At 45.9% G+C, this 17,545-nt stretch overlaps 2 protein-coding genes across 5 annotated transcripts in view; one reads left to right on the top strand and one right to left on the bottom strand.

Annotated features, from left to right (window-relative positions):
• cfap410 (cilia and flagella associated protein 410) overlaps nt 1-17,545 on the bottom strand; it is a 70,880-nt gene that overhangs the window by 41,795 nt on the left and 11,540 nt on the right. For 2 of the 4 annotated variants that reach the window (XM_080198490.1, XM_080198491.1), the window contains exon 1: nt 2,901-2,978. The exons of 1 other annotated variant lie outside the window; for it this stretch is intronic. Coding sequence is in view for 1 of the 3 variants with exons in the window: in XM_080198489.1 (XP_080054615.1) it covers nt 2,901-2,977 (77 nt within the window). In the remaining 2 variants the exon portion in view is untranslated. Of the gene's footprint in view, nt 1-2,900; nt 3,043-17,545 lie in introns of those variants that run through there. One more of the 4 variants, XM_080198489.1, reaches the window with a different exon arrangement.
• trpm2 (transient receptor potential cation channel, subfamily M, member 2) overlaps nt 16,971-17,545 on the top strand; it is a 98,480-nt gene continuing 97,905 nt past the window's right edge. The window contains exon 1 of the mRNA XM_080198488.1: nt 16,971-17,168. Coding sequence (XP_080054614.1) covers nt 16,971-17,168 — 198 coding nt within the window. The remainder of the gene's footprint in view (nt 17,169-17,545) is intronic.

Genomic DNA, 17,545 nt, shown 5'->3' with positions numbered 1-17,545 from the left:
GTTCTGGAGATAAGGCAGGAAAGTGGAGTTAAAGATTATATCAGATCAGCCATGGTCGCACTGAATGGTGCAGCATACTTGATGGGTCGAATGGCCTACTTCTGTTCCTACATCTTGAGGTCTTATGGGGTGGAACTTCAGGAACCAGATCCCATCAGTTCTGGAAGATCCATGTAGTCTTCACATCTCTGCAAAAATCTCAGCCTAAGTTTTCTGATGATGTTGTTAAGGGGCAATGTGTAGATGAGAAATAGGAGGTGTCTTTCGGGTCAAACCAAGTAAACAAACTCAAATTACATTCGGACAAAGGAAAAGGGGGCAGCTCCCCAAAAGGAGGGGGAATGGCCCGAACAGAAACAAAAAGTACAAAGGAAACTTAAGACACGTCAAATCAAAATGTGATTGTCGGGGGTCTATAAGGCACCTCAGCCCCTGTGGTGCTCAACGGGCGCGGAAGGCGTCGACCGTACCCGCAGACACCACATGCTCCCTCTCCAGGGACACCTGGCTGTTTTTTTGCCAAAAAAAATCCAGAGGTTAGCAGCATAGGAGTGCGAAAAGAAGCAGATTACATAGGTAAGACTGGAATTAGCTGAATGGTCACCCAACTACCGAGAGAATAGTGGAGAGGTGTTGGAGGAGGATGGTGTGGTCAACCTTGTCAAAGGTTACAGGGAGGTTAAGGGCAAAGAGGGATAGGTTACTTTCGTCAGTCACACAGGATGTCATTTGAGACTTATTTCTCTGTTGTGGAAAGAGTAGGAAGCTGTTTCAGTCATGGAGTTCCAGGAAAGATGGACCTAAACAGGAGATGCACAACATATTTTAGGACTTTGGGAAGAAAAGGGAGTTTGAAGTTGGGGATTATCTTTGCAGTCCAGGATGTTCCTGGAACAATGCGCAGTTTCAGCAAATGAGAACAGGACCCAACAGTGCTCAATACAATCAGAAAGTGCTGAAAAAAAGAGAGATAAACAGGAGTTAACATTTCAAATCCAACATGAACGTTCTGAAGAACATTCACCCAACCAGCTCAGGTTCAGTCATTCACAGCCAATCATATCCTATCAAGTCCATATCCCTTGGACTGAGAAGAGGGCTGGTGCAGGGGGAGCATTCAGGGTGACAGAGAGAAATATTCTATGATGTCAGAGATGGAGGTGAGGGTGTGGTTGAGCAGATCAGTAACTATAGGAATGTTATGGTGAGCAGTGGCCAGATAGTTGGGAACTGAGAAGTGAATTCCTTGGGGCAACATGGAAGGAATAGAGTTGGGGGACAAGGACGTAGATATAGAATCTTATAATGCAGAAGGAGGCTATTTAGCCCATTGAGTCTGCACCAACTGTAATCTCACCCAGGTCCTATCCCCATAACCCCATTTACCTTAGCTAGTCTCTCTGACACTAAGGGGCAATTTAGCATGGCCAATCCACCTAACACACACATCTTCGGACTGAGGGGGGAAACCCACATAGATAGGGGAGACTGTGGAGACTCCGCACAGAGAGTGACCCACTCTCAAATCAAACTCAGGTCCCTGGCACTAAGGCAGCAGTGCTAACCACTGTGCCACCATGCTGCCCATGGCAGCAGTGATACAAGGAAGCAGTCAGAGATGGCCAGCCATATGTGATTAAAATGATGGATATAATGAGGCTATGCCAGATGGCAGTGTCAAAGAGATAGTTGTGAAGTTCACTTGAGTTTATGTTAATACAAGATTGAAATATGTAATGAGCACAGAAGAGAAAGGGCCTGATGTTTTGAGTTGGAGGTTGAAATGTCACTTTGTACAGGGTTCCAGAGTAGAAAGTAGTGGCAACAGTCAGGGTGATAACATTTATATTACTTGAGTGAATAACAGCAAGCAAGGATTTTAAGTTAAAGGTAAGGGGGCGAAACAAGGTGACGCTCAAAAGGAGAATAAAATCAACAATAATTGTTCCTGGCCATATAACAACGAACTATGGGCTCAGCATGTTTACTGCTCAGCATTACACTAGTTACTGTTCAGGGGTGGGGAGGAGTCCATTTCATAGAATCCCTCCAGTGCAGAAGGAGGCCATTCAGCCCATTGAACCTGCCCCAACAATCCCACCCAGGCCCTATCCCCATAACCTTTACCCTGCTATTCCCCTTGACACTAATGGGCAATTTATTACGGCCAATCAACCTAACCTGCATATCTTTGGAAGGTCCACGGGGTAGAACAATCCCACCAGTCCCATCTTCCTGATCTATCCACATAACCCCGCAGGTTTATTTTCTTCATTTCACTGTCTACCATCCAAAAAAAAATTGTCATTTGCCACGATGTGCTGTTTTCTATCTTAAGCCAATGTTTTATCCAGGCTGACACTGATCCTATTCCATGAACTGTTAAACAGCCTTTTATGTTGCACCTTGTCAAAGGAGTTCTTAAAAATCCATCTAGACAATGTCCCCATTGATGAGGAGAATACAATCTTCTCTAATCAATAAATCCAATTATATCAATCAAGCAGGATCTACTACCCAATAAATATATATCCTAACTAGGTTACAGATTTCAGTGTAAGTTACTAGTTAAATTATACTAAATAATAATTATACTAAATAATAAGTTATACTAAATGGTTAAGTTACTAGTTGGATCACATTAATAGTTAGGGTTAATATAACTGAAGGGATTAACCTGGTTGCTATGGGGATAACAGTAGGTCACTGGTTAAGGATCAGCCAGCAGTGGTTACACTAGTTAGCGGTAGTTAATTCCCGGTCCTGATCATTAGTTACTGACACCCAGGGGCGGTGGGGTGAGTGTCCCACTGCCGCCCCCTCAGCAGCGGCCCCGGGCAGCAGGAAAGAGCGGGGCTGCGGGGCCGGAGCCGGGGCCGGGGCCTCACTCACTCACTCACCAGCAGTTGAGCTTCCTGACGGTGTCCAGGTCGGAGGCTCTGGCCCGGGACAGCACCAGCTTCTTGTTCAGAGCCATACCGGGCAACGGGAGCAGCCACCCGGCCCAGCGTTACCATCGCAACCCCGCACACACTTAAAGGGGCAGGCACTGGACCCAACACTTAAAGGGGCAGGCACTGGACCCAACACTTAAAGGGGCAGGCACTGGACCCAACACTTAAAGGGGCAGGCACTGGACCCAACATTTAAAGGGGCAGGCACTGGACCCAACACTTAAAGGGGCAGGCACTGGACCCAACACTTAAAGGGGCAGGCACTGGACCCAACACTTAAAGGGGCAGGCACTGGACCCAACACTTAAAGGGGCAGGCACTGGACCCAACACTCAAAGGGGCAGGCACTGGATCCAACACTTAAAGGGGCAGGCATTGGACCCAACACTTAAAGGGGCAGGCACTGGAGCCAACACTTAAAGGGGCAGGCACTCGGATCAACACTTAAAGGGGCAGGCACTCGGACCCAACACTTAAAGGGGCAGGCACTCGGACCCAACACTTAAAGGGGCAGGCACTGGACCCAACACTTAAAGGGGCAGGCACTGGACCCAACACTTAAAGGGGCAGGCACTGGACCCAACACTTAAAGGGGCAGGCACTGGACCCAACACTTAAAGGGGCAGGCACTCGGACCCAACACTTAAAGGGGCAGGCACTGGACCCAACACTTAAAGGGGCAGGCACTGGACCCAACACTTAAAGGGGCAGGCACTGGACCCAAAACTTAAAGGGGCAGGCACTCGGACCCAACACTTAAAGGGGCAGGCACTGGACCCAACACTTAAAGGGGCAGGCACTCGGACCCAACACTTAAAGGGGCAGGCACTGGACCCAACACTTAAAGGGGCAGGCACTGGACCCAACACTTAAAGGGGCAGGCACTGGACCCAACACTTAAAGGGGCAGGCACTGGACCCAACACTTAAAGGGGCAGGCACTGCACCCAACACTTAAAGGGGCAGGCACTGGACCCAACACTTAACGGGGCAGGCACTGCACCCAACAATTGAAGGGACAGATATTGGACCAACACTTAAAGGGACAGGCACTGGACCAACACTTAAAGGGACAGGCACTGGACCAACACTTAAAAGGACAGGCACCAGACCAAAATTTAAAAGTGCAGGCACTGAGCGAACACTTAAAGCACAGGCACTGGGCCAGCACTTAAAGGCACAAGGACTGGGCCAACACTTAAACAAATAGAGAATTTGCCAACACTTAAAGGGTCAGGGTCTGTGCTAACACTTAAAGGGGCAGGGACCAAGTCAATATCATTAAAAGATACAGTGCACTGTTAAAGGGGCAGGGACTGTAGAGTAAGTTGGAATCATGAATACAACACAGAAGGTGATCTTTTGGCCCATCCTGCCTGTGCTGATTCTTCTGAAACAGCTTTCCCTGCTTTTCCTGGTGATCACGCATTTTCCCCAATCAAGCATTGACTCAATTCCCTTTTGAATTGGAGCACCTGGAGGAAACCCATGGAGACACGGGGAGAATGTGCTTATAACATTTTTTCAGGCAGTACATTCCAGATCATCACTCACTGCTTTAAAAAAAACTCCTCTTAAAACAAAGGCTACCAGGACTTCAGTTGTCAAGACCAATGCCTCTGGTTTTTTTATCAATAAACTTGAATCTGTGTTGTAAGGTTACTTACCCCACTGGAGCTGGAAATAATTTCTTATTTATTCCATCAACCCACTTCATTTAAATGTCACAACCATATCATCTTTTAAACTTCACTCTGAAAGAAATAAACCCAGCTTCTGCAATCTCTCTGCATTAGTGGGCAGCATGGTGGCACAGTGGTTAGCACTGCTGCCTCTGGGATCAGTGTTGGGACTGCAATTGTTTACGATTTACATAGATAATTTGGAGTTGGGGACCAAGTATAGTGTGTCAAAATTCGCAGGTGACACTAAGATGGGTGGAAGGGCAACGTATGCAGAGGATGCTGAAAGTCTGCGAAGGGATATAGATAATCTAAGTGAGTGGGTGAGGGTCTGGCAGGTAGAGTACAATGTTGGTAAATTGAGATCATCCATTTTCATAGGAATAACAGCAAAATGGATTATTATTTAAATGGTAAGAAATTGCAGCGTGCTTCTGTGCAGAGGGACCTGGGTGTCCTTGTGCAGGAATCTCAAGGAGTTGGTTTGCAAGTGCAGCAGGTAATTAAGAAGACAAGTGGAATTTTATCTTTCGTTGCTAGAGGGATGGAGTTTAAAAACAGTGAGGTTATGTTACAGCTGTATAAGGTGCTGGTGAGGCCACACCTGGAGTACTGTGTACAGTTTTGGTCTCCTTACTTGAGAAAGGATACACTGGCGCTGGAGGGGGCGCAGAGGAGATTTACTAGGTTGATTGCGGAGTTGAGAAGTTTGGCTTGCAAGGAGAGACTGAGTAGACTGGGACCATACTCATTGGAATTCAGAAAAAAGAGGCGAGATCTTATAGAAACATATAAGATTATGAAGGGAGTAGATAAGATAGAAGCAGGGAAGTTGTTTCCACTGGCGGGTGAAACTAGAACTAGGGGCATAGCCTCAAAATAAGGGGAAGAAGATTTAGGACTGAGTTGAGGAGGAACTTCTTCACACAAAGGGTTGTGAATCTGTGGAATTCCCTGCCCAGTGAAGCAGTTGAGGCTGCCTCACTGAATGTTTTTAAAGCAAGGATAGATAGATTTTTGAACAGTAAAGGAATTAAGGGTTATGGTGAGCGGTGGGTAAGTGGATCTGAGTTCACAAAAAGATCAGCCACGATCTCGTTAAATGCCGGAGCAAGCTCGAGGGGCAAGGTGGCCTACTTCTGCTCCTAGTTCTTATGTTCTCACAGTTCCAGGGACCTGGGTTTCATTCCAGCCTTGGATCACTGTGTGGAGTTTGCACATTCTCCCCATGTCTGCATGGGTGTCCTCCAGGTGCTCCAGTTTCTTCCCATGGTCCAAAGAGCTGCAGGTTAGGTGGATTGGCCATGTTAAATTGCCCCTTAGTGTCTCAAGATATGTAGGTTAGATGGATTAGCCACAGTAAACGTGTGGGATAGGGCAGGAGAGAGAGCCTGAGTATGACACTCTGTCAGAGAGCTTGATGGGCCGAATGGCCTCTTGTGCACTGTAGGGATTCTATGATAAATCCCTCAGCCCAGTGCCATTTTAGTAAATCCTCTCTTTGCCCATTTTAGGGCTTTTTCTCCTGGAAGTGTGGTGCCTAGAATTACTCCTCTAACTGAGGCCCAATCAGTGTTTAATAAATAATTTCTGTCGTTTCCTTAATTCTGCACTTATATTTATGCTCCTTCCTATCTCTCCAATTCTTTTCCAGTCCCACCAAGATTTTGGCAATCCTTTAATAATAACTCTTGAGCCTCAAGGCCTCTACTCCTGGAAGTCTCTTCTGAAGGATATCCTCCTGGCTAGTGCCTCATTGTCAATGTATTTTATGATAATATATAATGCTTCAGCACAAATTTGTTGGTGGGAGATCCTGTCTAACTAATTGAATTTTTTGAAAAGGTAACTGAATAATTGGGTAGTGCAGTTGATGTGGTTGACATAGACTTCAGTAAGGTCTTTGACGCATGGAAGGCTGGTCCAAAAGATTAGAACCCATGGGATCCAAGAGAAGTTGGCAAATTGGATCCAAAATTGGCTTGTTAATAAGAGGCAGAGGTTGATGGTGGAGAGCTGCATTTGTGATTGGAAGCCTGTGACCAGCGGTGTACCAGGGGGCTTTGTGCTGGGACTCTTGCTGGTTGTGATAGGTATTAACGACTTGGATGTGAATGTAGAAGGCATAATTAGTAAGATTGCAGATGACACAAAAATTGGTGATGTCACTGATAGTGAGGAGGATAATCTTGGGCTTTAGACCGATATTGGGCCGAACAATGGCAAATGAATTTTCTCCTGACAATTATGAGGTGATGCGTTTTGGGAGGTCTCATAAGGATAAGATATACAAATGAACAGTAGGTCCCTAGGGAGCATGAAGAGCAACAGAGACCTTGGTGTACAAATCCATAAATTCTAGAAGGTGGCAGCACAGGTAGACAGGGTGGTGAAGAAGGCGTATGGAATACTTGTCTTCATTAGCCATATAGAATATAGGAGCAGGGAGATCTTGGTACACATTTATAAGACATTGGTTAGGCCACAGATGGAATATTGTGTAACGTTCTGGTCGTCACACTATTGGAAGCATGTGATAGCACTGGAGAGGGTGCAGAGGAGGTTCATCAGGATGTTGCCTGGGATGAAAAGTTTCAGCTTTAAGGAGAGACTGGATAGTCTGGATTTGTTTTCCCTGGAGTAGAGGAGGCTGAGGGGGGATCTGATAGAGGTGTACAAAATTATGAGAGGCACAGATAGGGTGGATCAGAAGAATCTTTCCCCATGGCAAAGATGTTAAGACCAGAGGGCTTAGGATTAAGGTGAGGAGTATGTGGTTTAGAGGGAATCTGAGGAAAGCTGTTTTCATGGAGAGGGTGCTGGAAGTATGGAATGTGCTGCCCGAGAGGGTGATGGGGGCAGGTACTCTCACAATATTTTAGAAACATCTGGATGAGCCCTTAAATCGCCAAGGCTGAGTAAGATATGGGCCAAATGCAAATAGATGAGATTAGTGTAGATTGGTATTTGATGGTTGGCACAGACATGGAGGACTGGAGGATCTGTTCCTGTGCTGTATTATTCCATGGCGGAATTTTATCATCCCGCCTGCCACGGGAATCGGAGCGGGTGAGAGGCAGGCCATGGAAAGATCCGTTGACCTTGGGGTGACGTTTTCCACAAAATGAACAAGGCCGTAAAATCCCACCCTATGACTCAAACAGAACTTCCAAGGTTATTATCATTGATAGCCTCTGCAGAAAGCACCTACACAGGATTCTGCTCTGCTGCTTTGGGTGCAACCAGATCCCACTTTTCCAATATCCCTTTTAGACGTTAGGACTGAAAATGTGACAGGGCCTGATGTGGTGGAGCTACGGGGATAGGGATGGGTGGGATTGTGGGTAGGTGCAGACTTGATGGGCTGAATGGCCTCCTTCTGCCCTTAACTTTGGTTAATGAGGCTCAAGACTCGGTCTGGAGTCGCCCCATCGATGGGGTTCACTCCCGAACCAACACATTGTCAAATTCTGGTAAGATCGCCCCAGTGTTTCACAGAATCACACATTCCCTGCTGGAGATGGTATTCCAACTTGGCAGAACCCAGAACCTTTGGGCAGTGGGGAATAAATTAATGAGAGAACACCAGGAAACTGTTGATGTGCAGCAGTCTCTGAAAAATAATCTCGTTAAGAGGCATCGATAAAGGTTAATTGATGATACGGTCTGATATATGATATGGTCATATCCCTGAGAGATTAACTCAGGCTTTTAAGTGTGGTAAATGATTGGAGAAAGTCATGAGTGACGCAGTTTCCTGACATTACTGCAGGCCTCCACTGACAAGTGGAAATTTTCAGGCAGAAACAGGAACGTCCCACTTCTCGCTAAACTCCTCTCCAATTATTGCTACCCGTGAGTAAACTCGACATTATCTAAAACATGGTTAAGGTGTGAAAGGGGTCAGTGCTATAGATCAGTTGAATTGCATGCCAAACAGGTTGGCCAGCGATGCCCACAGCTGGTAGATCCACGCCAGTGGCTGGCACTGTCTAATGACAGGCTGCACCGGCTCCATCATCATTAACCACTGTTTTATGTTCCCCTAGTGTCCTGCATGCAAGAGGTTGACCCCAGGGAAAGTGACGGAGATGATGGGTAAGTGTTGGGGACAGTGGAGGGTGAATTGAAATCAGCGTTCCTACTCCATCTGCACCCACTCTCCTCAGCTGAACTGTGCACTCGAAGGCTTAATCCCAACTGATGAAAATCTCCCTTGTTCAGATAATCTCTTTTTTCAGTTGAAGTGTAAACTAGCTGTGAGTAACTGAGGTTGAGCTGTGTAAGGGTGGGGGGGAAACGGCAGGGGGTCAGTCTTCTGGAGCAGGGACAGGGTAAGTGATGTTTTACTTACAGATTGCCCTGCTGCAGCATTCTGACTAATCACGCACTCTGCGGTACAGCACAGTGGAGAGCTGCTTTTTAAAATTTGATTGGATTTATTATTGTCACATGTATCAGTATACAGTGATAAGTGTTGTTTCTTGCATGTTAAACAGACAATTCAACACCATACGTGGAGAAGGAAATGAGAGAGTGCAGAATGTAGTGTTACAGTCATAGCGAGGGTGTAGAGAAAGATCAACTTAACACGAGGTAGGTCCATTCAAAAGTCTGACGGCAGCAGGGAAGAAGCTGTTCTTGAATCGGTTGGTACGTGACCTCAGACGTTTGTATATTTTTCTCAATGGAAGAAGGTGGAAGAGAGAATTTCCAGGGTGTGTGGGTCCTTAATTATGCTGGCTGCTTTTCCAGGGCAGGGGGAGGTGTAGACAAAGTCAATGGATGGGAGGCTGGTTTATGTGATTGTTTGGGCTTCCGGTTTCTTGTGATCTTGGGCAGAGCAGGAGCCCATACCGAGCTGTGATACAACCAGAAAGAATGCTTTCTATGGTGCATCTGTAAAAGTTGGTGAGATTCATAGCTGACATGCCAAATTTCCTTCGTCTTCTGAGAAAGTAGAGGCGTTGGTGGGCTTTCTTAACTATAATGTTGGCACGGTGGGGGGACCAGGACGGGTTGTTGGTGACCTGGACACCTAGAAACATGAAGCTCCCAACTATTTCAATTGGTAAGGCTGCATTTGGAGTACTGCATACAACTCTGGTTGCCCTGAGAGAGAAAGGATGTTATTAAACTGAAAAAGATTTACAAGCAGGCCAAAAGAGGGATTAGTTCAGTTCAGGAAACCATGGACGAGTTGGGCCGAAGGGCCTGTTTCTGTGCTGGATACCTGTATAACTCTATCTGACAAATTCAGTATCCTCCCTGGTACCCTATTTGATTGAATAGTTTCGGTGAGGTACCACAGGACTGCTGGAATTTTAATTATCTGCAATTGAGAGACCAGTGTCAGAATAAAGATGTGTCGAGGAAACGGTTGGGATTATATTCTGACCCACAGTGAAGCTAATGATAGGTTAATGTTAATGTTGTACAGACGCAAGTGGTAGAAGCGTTTCAACAAAGTCTAATTATTGGTTGAGGAAACTGCAGTATTTCTTTTCCCCCCCTCAGTTCTCCTCCCAGATCCAGGTAACCAAGCAACCCAGGCACTCTCCCAGGTGAGAGATTTCCACTAACAGAATATTCGGGACACCAGGCAATCCAACTTAACAACCCCACGCCTCACCACCACCACCCCGCTTCGGAGCGGTGTGTTTTCCCGACTAATTCAAGAACTTTTAGAGATTACTCTTCCCTCAAGATTTATCTGCAGGATGTCGACAAGTCAGGGGAAATGAAGTTGGGCAGTCACAGGAGGTGAAGTGCCAGTCACCAAGGGAGGAGGATTCCTTGGGTAAGTTTGATCGGATATGGAAGGATATTATACCAGCTGGTGTGTTTGTGGAACAGTGAAAGGTAATCTACGGGGCAGAGGCAGTTATTAGCAAGGAAGGACACTTGAACTATTGAACATAGGAACTTGTGCAATATAGGAGCAAGAGGCTCCTTGATTCTGTCCCCCATTCAACTAGATTCTTGTTAAGACCATAAGCTATAGAAGCAGAATTCAGCTGTCTGACCCATCGAGTCTGCTCCACCGTTCCATCGTGGCTGATATGTTTCTCAATTGCATTCTTCCACCTTTACCTGTAACCGTTGACCCCCTTACCAATCAAGAACTCTGAGAGTGAAGGGCAAGGCTGGTAGAAATAGGGAATCCTGGATGGCTCAGGATGTTGAGGTCCTGGTCAAGAGGAAAAGGGAGGTACGTGATATATATAGGCAGATGGGATCAAGCGAATCCCTTGAAGAGTATAGGGGGTGTAGGAGTAGAATTAAGAGAGAAATCAGGGAGGCCAAAAGGGGACGCAAGGTTATTTCTGGCAGATAAGGCAAAGGAAAATCCAAAGAGCTTCTACAAATACATAAAGGCCGAAAGAGAGGCCAGACTAGGGGGAAAATAAGGCCTCTTAAAGATCAACAAGGTGCAGATCCACAAGAGATGGGCAAGTTCCTAAATGAATATTTCTCATCAGTGTTCACTGTTGAGAAAAGCATGGACGTTAGGGAATTTGGGGAAATAAATAGCAATATCTCAAGGAGTGTACATATAACAGAGAGGGAGGTGCTGGAAGTTTTAAAGCGCATCAGGGTAAGATAAATCCCTGGGACCTGATGAAGTGTATCCCAGGACACTGTGGGAGGCTAGGGAGGAAATTGCGGATCCCTTAGCAGAGATACTTGAATCATCGATTGCCACAGGTGCCTGAGATTGCCTGAAGATCGGAGAGTGGCAAATGTTGTTCCTTTGTTTAAAAAGGGCTGCAGGGAAAAGCCTGGGAACTACAGGCCAGTGAGCCTCACATCTGTAGTGGGTAAGTTGATGGAAGGTATTTTGAGAGACAGGCATTTAGTGAGGCAAGGACTGATTAGGGACAGTCAGCATGGTTTTGTGAGTGGAAAATCATATCTCACAGATTTGATTGAATTTTTTGAAGGGGTAACTAAGAAGGTAGATGAGGGCAGTGCAGTTGATGTTGTCTGTATGGACTTTACGAAGGCTTTCGACAAGGTACCGAATGGTAGGTTGTTGCACAAGGTTAAATCTCACGGGATCCAGGGTGAGATAGCTAAATGGATATGAAATTAGCTTGATCCCGGAAGCCAGAGGGTGGTTGTGGAGGGTTGTTACAGTGGTTAGCACTGCTGCCTCACAATGCCAGGGATCCGGGTTTGATTCCGGCCTCGGATCGCTGCCTGTGTGAAGTCTGCAGGTTATCCCTGTGTCTGTTTGGATTTCCTCAGGTGATCCACCTGTATCCCTCCATTGCCTGGCTGTTTATACGTCTCTGGATAGACACATGAACAGATGGGGAATAGAGGGATACAGGTGATTGGTTTATATAGGACTTTGAGTGCTGAAGGGCCTGTCCCTGTGTTGTGCTGTTTTTTTGCTCTTTGTTTCGTCCCATAGTCCAAAAGACGTGCTGGTTTGTAGCATTGTCCATGCTAAATTCTCCCTCAGTGTGCCCGAACAGGCACCGCAGTGTGGAGACTAGTGAATTTTCACAGTAACTTCATTGCAGTGATAATGTAAGCTTATTTGTGACACCAACAAATAAAATAAATAAGCAATACTTCAATTTTAAAATCCTCATCCTGACATTTGTATATAGGGATTAGGAGTGGGAGTAGGCACGTAGGCCTCTCGAGCCTGCTCTGCCATTTGATGAGATCGTGTTGGCCTCAACTATACCTTCCTGTCTACCCCAAAACACCTTTGACTTCCTTTCATTTAAGAATCAATCTATCCCAGCCTTAAAAGTATACAATGACCCTGCCTCACTTACTCTCAGGGGAAGAGAATCCCATGGACCAACGACCCTTGGAGAGAAATAATTCTCCTCATCCCTGTCCAAAATGGACACCCCTTATTTTTAAACTGTCTTCCCTCATTCTAGTCTGTTTCCTACGAGGAGAAACATCCTTTCAGCGTTCTGTGACATCTCCTCAGGATTTGATAGGTTTCAGTAAGACCACCTCTTGTTAGTCTAAACTCCAATGGGTAGACGCCCAACCTGTCGATCCTTTTCGCTTAGGATAACCCCTTCATCCCAGGAAGCAGCCAAATCAATCTTCTCCAACGTGCTTCCAATTCTCCCAATCCCTTTCTTAAACAAAGAGACCAAAACTGTACAGAACTCCAGGTTCACTGCAGTAAATTAGTTCCCTATTTTTATATTTCATTCCACCTGCAATAAACATTGTTCCATTTCCCTTTCTAATCTTAGAATTATAGAATCCCACAGTGCAGAAAGAGGCCATTCAGCTCATCGAGTCTGCACCAATCGCAATCCCACCCAGTCCCTGTTCCCATAACCCCACATATTTACCCTACTAGTCCCCTGACATTAAGGGGCAATTTAACATGGCCAATCTACCTAACCCACACATCTTTTGGAGTGTGGGAGGAAACCAGACGCCCGGAGGAAACTCATGCAGACGCAGGGAGAACGTGCAAACTCCACGCACATAGTGACCCAAGCCAGGAATCGAACCCAGCTCCCTGTGAGGCAGCAGTGCTAATCACTGTTCCACTGTGCTGCCCTAATCAATTGCTGTATCTGCACGCTAACCTTTCCTGATTGATCTACCAGGACACCCAGATCCCTCTGCACTGCAGAGGTCTGCAAAAAAAAGTCTCCATTTAGATCATGCTTTTCCATTCTTTCTGGCAAAATGGATAATTTCACATTTTCTGACAGTGTACTCCATTTGCCATTTTACTTTGCCTACTCACTTAACCTATTTAGATACCTTTGCAGAATCCCCCTGTATCTTGACAACTTACTCTTCGATCTCTTTTGGTATCATCAGCAAATTTAGTTGGTGTACGTTTGGTCTCTCCATCCAATCATTCATGTAGATTGTAAATAGTTGAGGCCCCAGTATTGATACCTGAGACACTTTCCAATTCTCTATTCTCTGCTTGCTAACCAATCCTTTATCCTTGCTGATATGTTTCACCCTACACTCTGCTAGTAGCCTTTGATTTGGCACATTATCAAATGCCTTTTGATAATCCAAGTACACTACATTTATAGGTTCCCCTTTGTTTGTGGCTTCCGCAAAGGACTCTAATAAATGAGTCAAACCTGATTTCCCTTTTCCAAAACCATGTTGACCCTGTCTAATTGCATTGAGATTGTCTTAGTGTCCTGCTCTTTAATGATAAATCTTCCCTATGACAAATATTAGACTAACTGGTCTGTTGCTTCCTGTTTTCTTTCACCCTCTTTTCTTGAATAGAAGAGTGAATTTCATTGAATTTCTTTGCCAAAGCTTTGTCGAATTTCCTCCCTAAACCTCTCCATGGCTCCAGTTCACTTCCCTCCTTTAGGAAGCCTCTTTGCCCAGGTTTTTGGTCACTTGGCCAACTTTTGTGACCTGGTATCCTTTTTTATGATGCTCTTGTAAAGCACCTTGGGTTATTTAATGATGTTAAAGGAGCTATATAAATATAATTTCCAACAACACTGAAGAAATTTGACACCATCCAGGACAAAGTAGCTGCTCCCCCCACCACTGAACACACTGTGGAAGCCCATGTGTACCGTCTACAAGATGCATTGCAGCAATTCACCAAGGCTCCTGAGGCAGCACCTACCAAATCCATGACCACCACCATCTAGAAGAACAAGGGCAGCAGATTCATGGGAACACCACCATCAGAAAGTTCCTCTCCAAGTCACTCACCATCCTGACTTGCCGTTCTTTCATTATCATTGGATCAAAATCCTGGAATGTCCTCCCTAACAGCACTGTGGGCGTACCTACATCACATGGAATGTAACGGGTCACTCTCCACCAATGAACAATAAGCTCTGACCTAGCCAGAAACACCCACATCCCATGAATGAATAAAACTAGTAGTTGTGGAAATGGATTTTGTAGAACTGGAGGACAATGAGATTGAAGGTGATGCGGGGGGGGGAAGATCTCCATGAGAGTTGAAGTTAGCAACAGTTTTGGAATCAAAGGCTTGATATTCACTGGTGTCCAAGGTCCAGGACAGCTGAGTTAGAGAGTTGGCGTTCAGTCTCCACTCAGTAGAGTTCACCAGGCAACAAGACTACCACCTTGTTAGCAGCTTAAATCACAATATCAAGGCTAAGCTTGAGAGAAGGTGTGATGCTAACTGAGAGGACTGAATGTCAGATTGAACCAGGAGAGCAGAGACATTGAAGAATATTTTTTACACAACATTTTATAATGACTTCAAAGTGTCTTCATTCAAGATTAGTGGAAGCAGAGGCGATGAATGATTACCAAAGGAAACTGGATGGATGCTTGAGGGGATTAAACAGGGCTACAGTGGAGGAATAGGCTGACTGGATTGGTTTACAGAGAGCTAGCCTGGACTCAATGGGCCAAATAGCCTCCCTGTTTATCATAGTTTTTGTGTTCAAGTTTATTTATTAATGCCTCAAGCAGGTTTACATTAACACGACAATGAAGTTATTGTGAAAATCTCCTAGTCACCACACTCTGGTGTCTGTTGGGGTACACTGAGGGAGAATTTACCATGGCCAATGCATCTAATCAGCATGTCTTTCCAAGTGTGGGAGGAAACCGGAGCACCCGGAGGAAACACACACAGACACGGGGAGAAAGTGCGGACTCTGCACAGATAGTGACCCAAGCCGGGAATCGAACCTGGGTCCCTGGTGCAGTGAGGCAGCAGTATTAACCACTGCGCTATCCGCATAATGATTCCAAAAGAAGTTCAGCTTGTGTTGAGCTCAAACCTCACTCTTCTGGAATATGATTCTCAAAGATTAGGGTGAATCTTTGGAGCATTTTACAAGGAGCATGTAGGCAACGCACGCAGTGATAACTATGAGTTAATTGTTGGATCATTGTTCTGATTTCTCCAGCTTTAGGATAGTGATGACCTTTGCATTGTTACATAATTTTGAGCATCTGATAGAAGTCTGCGTGTTGGTAAAGACTCTCTCTGGCCTGAGATGAACCTTCAGTCTGTAGCTCCAGAGCCTGCCAGCCAATGGTCTTATTTAATGGCCTTTTCTAATTCCTGTTGACTGTAATCCACATGGACCTTGAAATTGAGGAATTTTAGGGTGACAATGCTTTCAGATCTAATGGGTGGGATTTCACAGTCTAGCTCATTCTGAACCATAAAATCCCATCTGAGGTCAACAAACCTTTCCATTGTCCGCCTTTCGCCCACTCCAATTCCCGTGGCAGGTAGAACTCCAGCACATGTGTCATGTTTTATATTGGGGCAGGCTAGTATCAAATCAATCGAGAAACCTCTAGATTTCTTAGAATCAATGAATCCCCACTGTGCCGAAGGAGGCCATTCAGCTGATTGAGTTTGCACCGAATCAGTATCTTATCCGCCCGATCTCCGTAATCCCTAATCCACCTAATTTGCAGCACTAAGGGGCCAATCCCCCTGACCCGCACATCTTTGGACTGTGAGAGGAAACCGGAGCACCCGGAGGAAATCCACGCAGACACGGGGAGAACGTGCAGAATCCGCACAGACAGTCACCCGAGGCCAGAATCGAACCCGGGTCCTTGGAGCTGTGAGGAAGCAGTGCTAACCACTGTGCCACCCAGAAGTTTCCCTTCAAAAGTTGGTGAAACCTAGGGCCTGCATGTTTATTCCTCATTGCTCTCATTTTGCAGCCTTCAGTGAATCTAAATTGCAGTAGCATGGTTACCTATTTGTCTTTGAATCCTTACACTGCAGAAGGAACTGTTTGGTCCATTGGATCTACACTGACTCTCTGACAGAGTGTCTTACCCCAACCCTCCTCCCATCCCTTCATCCCCACACAACTCCCATAGCTAATCCATCTAACCTACACATCCTGGGACACTAAGGGGCAATTTAGCATGGCCAATCTTCCAAACTTGCACATCTTTGGATTGTGGGAGGAAACCACATCCTTCCTGTAATGAGGCGAACAGAACTGAGCACAGTACTCCAGGTGGGGTCTGACCAGGGTCCTGTATAGCTGCAACATTATCTCTCGATTCTTAAACTCAATTCCTCAATTGATGAAGGCCAGTGCACCACACGCCTTCTTAACCACAGCTTCAATCTGCGCAGCTGCTTTGAGCGTCCTATGAACTCGGACCCCAAGATCATTCTGATCTTCCACACTGCCAGGAGTGCTACCATTAATATTATATTCTGCCATCGCATTTGACCTGCCAAAATGAACCACTTCACACGTATCCGGGTTGAACTCCATCTGCCACTTCTCCACCCAGTCTTGCATCCTATCAATGTTTAGCTCTTGTAACTCAGGCTGTTTTGGTAACTGATGTAACTCCTTCCTCTTCCGCAGGTTACAATGTGCGAGGAGACAACAAAGGCAAGAGAAATGTGCTCTCCTGAGGAGGAAAACGCCAACAGGATCAGCTGTCTTCAAGCGGAGATTCACGATCAGTGTAAATCCCTGCGTACAGACGATATGTTAAACACTGTGAAAAGAAACCCCAGTTTTATCAGGACCGGCCAAAGTTCAGCCAAAGTGACCTTCGAAGAACAGGTAGAGTCTACAGCAGGTTGGGCAGACCGTACTCTGCTCTGGAGGGTTTGTGTGATTAACTAAGAGAGCTCTATAATGCCCATCAAATTCTCCCAGGGCAGGTGGGGCAATGGGAGCAAAATTCCTTCCGTGCTGCTTTATCAAGTGCACACGTACACGTCAAGGGGAGGCGATGGCCGAGTGCTATTGTCACTAGCCTATTAATCCAGAAACTCAGCTAACACTCTGGAGATCTGGGGGTGCAGGTTCGCAGATCCTTAAAGGTGGCAGCACAGGTGGAGAAGGCGGTGGTAAAGGCATATGGCATGCTTGCCTTTATAGGACGGGGCATAGAGTATAAAAGTTGGCGTATGATGTTGCGGCTATATAGAACATTG

The sequence above is a fragment of the Carcharhinus amblyrhynchos genome, chromosome 11 (assembly GCF_965287045.1).
Source record: "Carcharhinus amblyrhynchos chromosome 11, sCarAmb.v2.hapA, whole genome shotgun sequence".
In the NCBI taxonomy this organism is placed as follows: Eukaryota; Metazoa; Chordata; class Chondrichthyes; order Carcharhiniformes; family Carcharhinidae; genus Carcharhinus; species Carcharhinus amblyrhynchos.
This window is presented reverse-complemented; position numbering and strand designations above follow the sequence as displayed.